General features: G+C 41.3%; 1 protein-coding gene across 1 annotated transcript; it reads left to right on the top strand.

Annotated features, from left to right (window-relative positions):
- The first annotated feature begins 647 nt into the window (after window positions 1–647).
- Window positions 648–1,953, top strand: THAP11 (THAP domain containing 11). The gene has a single exon (XM_068261406.1). It carries the CDS (start codon window positions 755–757, stop codon window positions 1,640–1,642), a length of 888 nt encoding a protein of 295 aa, XP_068117507.1. The 5' UTR covers window positions 648–754; the 3' UTR covers window positions 1,643–1,953.
- Window positions 1,954–8,965: the final 7,012 nt, after the last annotated feature.

The raw sequence follows: 8,965 nt of genomic DNA, 5'->3' as shown, positions 1-8,965 counted from the left end.
TTGCGCACGCAAAGTGCCGCGTTCGCGCGAATTGCGGCACTTTGCGCGTGCAAAAATCCACGAATGGCACTTCACGTGCTGTTTAGCACACCCGTTCTAAACTGTTTGCACCGCTTTGTGAATCAAGCCCAATATATGCTCTGTACAGTGCTACGTAATATGTCAGCGCTATATAAATACTTAAAATAAATAAATGTATGGTCAATAACCACACCTTCGGTTTAATCCAACCCTGCACTTTATGCACAGTTCGAACCCATAATGAAAATTACAAAATAGATTTAAAACAGAGTTAAAAGAGTAAATTCATGAATCTGACAGTATTTCCATGTTTATCTTCACTTTTCAGAATAATATTCTCTTAATATGTTATACTGTATTTAAAAGATAGCGTATGCACAAGAGCAACCTACACTTATTGCTAATTTCACAAAAGCCGGTAGATTTTCCTTACCAAAAGAATCTGTCAAAAAAAATATAAGCAAACAATAGTAGGCACATACCCTGCTAATTTAGCGATCATGCAATAATAATAACCATTTCGGTTTTCTGTAACTTGAAAAAATAGTACCACCCAACTCTAATCTCACGATATTACGCAGCGGAAGTTATCCCGCGCAAGGTGAAAGTCAGCTTACTGAAGTCTTTTCCGGAGACCGGAAGTTAAGTGAATTGTGGGTTATGTAGTTTCCGTTATCAGCTTATGGGAACACAGGAATAATTTGTATGCCTGTAAGCATTCGCACATTTTATAATGCCTGGGTTCACCTGCTGCGTGCCGGGTTGCTATAGCAATTCGCATCGAGACAAAGGTCTGCACTTTTATACGTTTCCCAAAGATCCGGAACTGCGGCACCTGTGGCTGAAGAACGTGTCTCGAGCTGGTGTGACTGGATGCTTTAACACTTTCCAACCTACCAACGGTCACCGAGTTTGTAGCCTTCACTTCCATGGTGGGCGTAAATCCTACAGCATAAGGGTGCCTACAATATTCCCTCTCAGAGGAGTAAACGAGAGGAGACCCCGCAGGAGCAATCTGGGCGATAGGTCGAAGAAGAGACATCAGTCTAGTTATCCTTCAGCCTCAACGGCAGTACTTGTGACATCGCTTTCAGGACAGGAACAAGAGGTCCTGGAGCTGACTGCTGGAAGTGCAGAGATGATGCTACTTGGTGCATCGTCTGGCTTGGGGACAGATATAGCCAGTGTAGAAGTGAATACCCCTGTAATGGAAAGATCTCTGGGTGCCTCCTCGAGTCAGTCAATTAATATAGAACAAAACCCAGTTAATGTCACAGTAAAATTAGACGCTGAAGTTGGATCTGAATTTTCTCCAGCTACTTCTCATCAGCAACTCCAAGTGGTTGTATTGGGAGAAGAACCCTACCATACACTTGATTATTGCCCATCTCCTCAGTTTGTGGACCATTCTTATTCCATGTCTTCAGGAACTACCACGGAGGAACTGCTTAGAAAACTTAATGAGCAGAGAGATATAATAGCTCTTATGGAAGTGAAAATGAAAGAAATGAAATCCAGCATCAGACATTTAAGAATCACAGAGGTCAAATTGAGGGAGGAAATAAGACAGAAAGACAAAGTTCTAAATGCAATAAAGAAAAAAACAGAAGTAATTTCATAGACCTGTTTTGCTGTTACTTTTAATTCTGATAGGCTCACCAACCAACCTTTTCCAGTAGATAAAGACACTGAACAAATTATAAATGGGAAATAATTTCATAAAATATATGAAATCTTGTTAAAAGAGACTTAATGCAATTAACCTACGAGTAGTTCCTCCTGTTATTGTGCAAGGTGTGTAATTATTGACTGAATCTTTATTTGAATTTTTCTTTCAGGCCTTTAAAGTATATTTATGCATGTTGACTATATACAAATATAGCTCCTTTCAAATAAAGTTGCTAATGAACATAGTTAAAGAATTGTTAACAAGTGTTGTGCAGCTGTTGATTTTAACTTGAGAAAGCTTCACTAAAATTGTTGATAATAAATGAAGGTTAGGTTCACAGTGATGAGTTTAACACACTTGTTATAGTGTGAACTGCTATGGAGACTGGACATAGTACAAACCCTGCATGCAGTGAGTTAGAATAAGGGCTTGTCCACACCACAAGAGCTTTTTAAGCTCTAGTGATTTTGAAAAGCTCTTGCTAATGCTATGGGGAATTTTTACAAAATCATATTGCTCCAGTGTGAACACACATAAAGAATAACTTTAGCAAGAGCTTTTAAAATCACAAACCTCTTGTAGTGTGAACAAGCACTAACTCAATCAGTTACAACACAGTACTGTGAACAGCTATATAGGACGGAGCAGTGCTTTTCAGCGCTGCTAGATTTGGGCGCAGACAGCGCCGCCATAGACTGTAATGGGAATCAGTCTATAGCGGCGCTCAGTGAGTAACGTCGGCTCCGTCAGAAGATGGAGCTGAAGTTGCTTAAAAAACAATAATTCGGCCTCCAGCAATCGCTGGAAGTCGAATTTTTTCATTTCCCCACTATCTATGGCGGCCTGGAGGGGGAATAGTAATTAATACGGCCCGAACTTGTGCAGAAGCAGGATCAGCTTTATACTGGCTGTATCCTGCGCCAAAGTCTACCGGCGCCGATTTCATATGTACGCATATAGGATTGTACGGGCAGTGAGTTGGCATGCAGAATTGTTCTGCAATGCAACTGTGAGCTAGACCTCAGGCACAGTATTTTCCTCTTTCTTTATTTCTTAACTACTGTATACAACTATGTAGCTTTATGCATAGGTACATTTTCCTCACAGTTTGGGATTAAGATTTCTATTTGTTTAATGGAAAATTCTGTTATTGAGAAAAAATGCAATCCTTTTTATAGAATATACTGCAAGGATTTATGCCAAATGTTATTTTTGCTTCATTACCTTTTTATTTGCGCATAAACTGGTATTTTACAGTGTTTCAAAAATAAAGTTGGCAGATAGTAGTGTCAAAATTTTCTGCCAGTCCATTTGTACAGGTGTTTAAAATGAGTAAGGGCTAGTTCACACTGGGCGCTTTGCTAGCGTTTTGCTGGCGATCACCAAAAAGCTGTTTTTTCACTGTACAGGAAAGCGATTTAGGACTGATTGCGTTTTGTGATTCTATAACATTGAAGTGCAATTGCTCCAAAAATGCGGCACACACCATCAGCAAATCGGTAATCACTGTCGATCGCTACTGTGTGAACGCTGCTATTGACTGGCATTTGCAGCAGTGTTTTGCTGATCGCTAGTGATCAGCAAATCGCTGAAAAATCTCACAGTGTGAACTAGCCCTTAGGCCCTTTTTCCACGGGCAGTTGATAGGCAGTGAAATGCCTCTCAAATTCTCACAACTACTTGCTGCTGCCTGGTAACTGCTTAGGCCTTGTTCACATTATAATTGGCAAGCGCTGAGCGATTTTGTCAGTGATTTTGTAAGCACTTTTCTAAACGCTTACAGAGCGATTTTCGTTTAGAAAAGCGATTTTTGTTTAGGAAAGCGATTTTCTAAGAATTTTTGTGTATCTTTTGTTCACTTCCTGACATCAATCATGAAGTGAACTCTATGCCCTGGAAATGAATAAATACATTGGGCTTGATTCACAAAGCGGTGCTAACTGTTAGCACGCCTGTGAAAACCCCCTTAGCACGTCTAAACAAGCTTTTCGCGCGCAAAACTTTATGTGCGTAAAACTTTACGCGCGCCCTGCACAGGGCGCTCAGCGCGAAGTGCCCATTAAAGCCTATTGGACTTTGCGCGCACAGGACTTTGCGCACGCAAAGTTTTGTGCGCGATCTGATTCAGAAATTCGGTGCTAACCTACTTAGCACCCTGGTTAGCACGTCTAAAGACTTTAGACGTGCTAAGTAGGTTAGCACCGCTTTGTGAATCAAGCCCAATGTATTTATTCATCAAAATGCTCAGCATATCACTTTTTCAAGCGCTTAGTGATTTTGCTATACTTTCTCTTGAATCGCAAATGCTCTGGAAATGGTGCAGGTGCCATGTTTGCGATTGGATGGAAAGCTCTTAAATTATGTGAGAATATTCACATAAGCTAACATTGCATAATCGCTTTTAAAGGGACTCCGAGCAGTGCAGAAACTATGGAAAGATGCATATCATTTTAAAGCTTTTTCTCCTCTTTCCAATTATATATAATTCGCCGCCCTACGCCTTTTAGTTTTCGCTATTTTCGCGATTGAAATTGCCGCGGCCGCGATTTTGATCACGAAAATAGAGAAAACTAAAAGGCATAGGGTGACGATTTAGGGGTCATCAGAAAGAGGAGAAATGATATCCATCTTTCCATAGTTACATTGTATTACACAGGGCGACTTTTTCTGCTGAATGCAGCTGCTGACTTTGAGAAAAAGTCACCCTGTGTTATTACACTATGGAAAGATGGATATCATTTTAAAGCTCTCTTTCTCCTTTTTCTGACGACACCTAAATCGTCGCCTTACGCCTTTTAGTTTTCTCTATTTTCGCGATCGAAATCGCGGCCGCAGCGGTTTGTATATCATTGGAAAGAGGAGAAAGAGAGCTTTAAAATGATATGCATCTTTCCATAGTTTTTGCACTGCTCGGAGTCCCTTTAAAGCGGAATATAACCCTGCATTTCAACTTTGCTCTAAAACATTATTTACAGTATATTATATGCAACCAGCATTTTTTTTTTTTACTAGACCAGCATTGGAAGGGTTACACAGGGCTTTAAAGTCCCTAGAGATTTCTGCAGACATCCGAACTTCAGTTAGATACTTTTTGTTTACAAATATGTATCTTTTAAGTGTTTATTGTGACTCATCTCTCTCACTGAGAAGGAGCTTGGAGGACAGCCAGAGTGTGTAACTGTTTATCAATAGATACATCTAACTAAATAGAATGTAACTATCTGAACGTCTGCACGGAACTTAAAACCTCTGTGATTAACCCTTCCAATGCTGGTCTAGTAAAAAAAAATGCTTTTTGCATATAATATGCTGTAAATAATGTTTTAGAGCAAAGTTGAAATGCAGGGTTATATTCCGCTTTAAGGCGATTTTTTTTTTAAATCGCCAGCGCTTAAAAATAAGCGAAACGCTTATGTGAAGAAACCCTCACTGCTGCTTGCTGAGCACACAGTTCAACTGCCTGTGGAAAAGAGGCCTTACATTGGCTGCTACCCTGTTCTACAAATTACTCAAGCAAAAAAAATGTAGGAATCTGCACAATTTCATGGCAACGGTACTCCAGAATACTGTTTACAAGATCGCAAAAATGTGACATTTTAAGAGACTATTCAGTCTAAAATGAACACCCTATGAATTTTCTTCTTAAATAAAGTTATAATTACTTGCTGGTCTGGGTTTTCCTCCAACTCACTCCCTGAGCCACTTCTGACAACTAGCTCCGCTCCCTTGCAGAACAGTGAATGGCCTTTCTCTATAGAGAGAGTGCCACAGATGCGCCACAGCATTTCTCCAAGGGAGTGGTGGCAATGTGCCAGACGCATGCGGACACAGGGCAGGGGCTAAGATGGAGGAAAAAGACCTGGCAAGTAACCTTATCTGAAAAGAGGTTCCATAGCATGTTAAATTTGGACTGAAAAGTCTCTTTAAAGGGACGTCTGTCACGAAAATCTTAAAATATATGTAAACATATACAAATAAGAAGTAGGTTTCTTCCAGAGTAAAATGAGCCATAAATTACTTTTCTCCTATGTTGCAGTCACTTACAGTAAGTAGTAGAAATCTGACAGATTTTGGACTAGCCCATCTTCTCATGGGGGTTCTCAGGGTTTTCTTTGTTTTCAACAGCATTTCCTGAACAGCAGTTGCTCCATCCAATTACCAAAAAAAGTGTACAGCGAGCAGGGAGGCTGGCCAGCATCTTTGTATAAATACTTTTCAGGGAGTGTTATTAAAAATAAAGGCCATGCTGAGAATCCCCTGTGGAGAGATGGACTTGCCCAAAAACCTGTCGGTAATGTCAGATTTCTACTACCTACTGTAAATGACAGCAACATAGGAGAAAAGTAATTAATAGCTGTATTTACTCTGGCAGAAATATGCTTCTTATTTTTATGTGTTTTAAATTTTAAGATTTTCGCGACAGTTCCTCTTTAAGCCTACTGTCTTTTCCATGGGCAATTGAACTGCTTATTTGTCGAGCAATTCAGCCTCCGGGCTACAAACATCATTCAGCTGCAATTACATGTAGCCGAATGGCACTGTTCAGTAACACCACAGGTGTCATGTTTAGGGCTCAGTGGTGTTAGCTAGTGGTAAATAAAGTCTCATGCATCTGAGGATGGCAACCTCTGTGCTCAGATGCTACTCCATGTGGAGACCCTGTCTACCGCCTGAGCTGAGTGCTTGCCAGCACCCTGCAGGTGAATAGGAGAATCTGACAGGTGGTGTATTCACTGTCTTCAGCTGCCCATGGAAAAGATGCCTGGGGGCCCTTTAACCGCTGATGGCGGCGATTAAAATCTACGCCCTGTTTGGAGGCTGTGTTTCCTGCCAGGGTGTAGAATTCATTCACAGCCACGCACTCTCGTCGCTCCCGCTAATGGTGTGGCTTTCTCCCCGCCGCAGCTCACTCGCCCTGCTGTTGGTATGATAGCAGATCTCCGTGAGCTGGTCAGGAGCCAATTTCATTGGCTGCTGACCCTGTCATCAATGTGAGCCAATCTCATTGGATCACATTGATGACAGGGTCAGGAGCCCAGTGGTAGTGGTGATTCGTTTGTATGCGCCGGTTTCTGGTACCAGCGGCCTCTAATCCTTAAAGTGACTCAGAGACGAAATAAGATAATAGATATATACATGCCTGGGGCTTCCTCCAGCCCCATCCGCATGGATCATTCCCACACCGCCGTCCTCTGCCTTCTCTGTCGCCGATGCCGAGTCCCATAACTTCGGCCAGTCAGGGCCAGTCGACGCAGGCGCAGTGCGCTCCCTCCGTACTGTGAAGGTGCAAGCATAAGGCAGATGCCAAAGAGACGGAGTCACTGCGCATGCGTAAAACTGGCCTTAGCTTGCCAAAGTTACAGGACCCGGTACCGATGACAGAGAAGGCTGAGGATGGCGGCATGGGAGCGATCCATGCGGATGGGGCTGGAGGAAGCTCCAGGTATGTATAAATCTATTATCTTATTTTGTCTCTGAGTCTCTTTAAAGGAGTTATCAGGCTTTATTAGTCAAAATAAGTGCTACTTACCCTGAACTTCGTCCAGCCCCAAGCTCCCAGCATGTCCCTCGCCGCAGCTCTGCCCGCAGCCGTTCGCCTCCTCTCAGGTTGGCCTGTACTGCACGCACGAGCAATCACCGCCACATGGAGCGTACTGTGCAGGCGCAGAACTGCACATTACGTAGATTGTGATGGGACGGGTTCTGTCAGGATAATAGGGAAACTTGCATGTTTAGCAGTGAGGCATACTTTCATTGTACAGTATGCATTACTGTATGGTTGCACAATTTGAAATTGAAAGACTATATTTAAGACCATATTTAAAAAGGAGCTGTTAGGTATAAGGTCTCAGAGAAAATAAACACATATATCAGTAGCTAAAGATTGGCTGTACTTACATTACATATGCATTTCACTGTCCACGTTTGGATTTCACAGAATTTGTATATAGTATATGCAGAGATAGATGCTCCTGACAGCTCATGGCAGGCTCCATGTTTTTCTGTCAAATGTGTGGTCATGTCCTGCCTGATTCCTGATCACAGATAAGCTCGTTCTTGAACAACACGGTGTGCAGTGAATATTAATGAGCCATGTGGCTAGGAACAATAGCTGACTCCTGCAGAGTACTCTGCCCCGAGATTTATCAGTGCTACACAGCTAGACTGATTACAAGCTTCTGTAACGTCTCATTAGCAGCCGAGGGGAGGGCCCCAGAATGCTTTGCAGTTTAGCTGCGGCTTGCGTCTTTATGGGTCTATAACAGCCTTTAAGATAAGCACACATCAAAGGTAACTGAGATGTTTATCTTCACTAATGGCTTTTGAGCTTCCTTCTAAACTGTTTAACACAGGAGAATAGAGGTTTAAATTAGCTTCTGCAGCCTGACAGTTACTCTTTAAATCATACCTGTGAGATACACAAAATAAATATTCTGATACTTATCTCATTAGAGGGAAGCCTCTGGATCTTCCAAAGGGTTCCCACATTCTCCTTCAGACCACAGATACAGTTCTAGATGTTACTGGATGTGCTCCTATCTGTGATGAAGTGTGACTACACTGCGCAGGATGTGTACGGATGTGTATGCTGTCGGTGAGCTGGGCCCAGGGTGAGCTGAATGACTGCTCACCCTGCTGCCGCTCAAATCCTCGACAGCATTAAATAGACTCTGAAGCGAGTCTAACTCCACTTTTTTAATGTTAACCACTTCATGATACAGTGTCGAAAATCGTATGCATCTGAGCAACGTTCACCTCCCATCATTCGCCAATAACTTTATCACTACTTATCACAATTCATTGATCTATATCTTGTTTTTTTCCGCCACTATTTAGGCTTTCTTTGAGTAGTACATTTTGCTAAGAATTATTTTTTTTCTCAATCCATTTTAACAGGAAGATTAAGAAAGAAATTGAAAAAAATCATTATTTCTCAGTTTTTGGCCATTATAGTTTAAAATTAATACATGCTACTGTAATTAAAACTCATGTATTTGATTTGCCCATTTGTCACAGTTATTACACCATTTAAATTATGTCCCTATCACAATTTATGGCGCTGATATTTTATTTAGAAATAAAGGTGCATTTTTTCAATTTGCGTCCATCACTATTTACAAGCTTATAATTAAAAAAAAAATATATAATGAGATACTCTCTTGACATGTATATTTAAAAAGTTCAGACCCTTAGGTAACTATTTATGTTTTTTGGTTTTTTTGTAATTTTTTTTTATTAAAAAAATGTATTTGGGTAATTTTTGGTGTGGGAGGG

This window comes from Hyperolius riggenbachi, chromosome 11, assembly GCF_040937935.1.
Source record: "Hyperolius riggenbachi isolate aHypRig1 chromosome 11, aHypRig1.pri, whole genome shotgun sequence".
In the NCBI taxonomy this organism is placed as follows: Eukaryota; Metazoa; Chordata; class Amphibia; order Anura; family Hyperoliidae; genus Hyperolius; species Hyperolius riggenbachi.
This window is presented reverse-complemented; position numbering and strand designations above follow the sequence as displayed.

What these genes read in the sequence shown, in the direction of transcription:
- THAP11 (XM_068261406.1), top strand. Translation starts at nt 755, where the DNA reads ATGCCTGGGTTCACCTGCTGCGTGCCGGGTTGCTATAGCAATTCGCAT.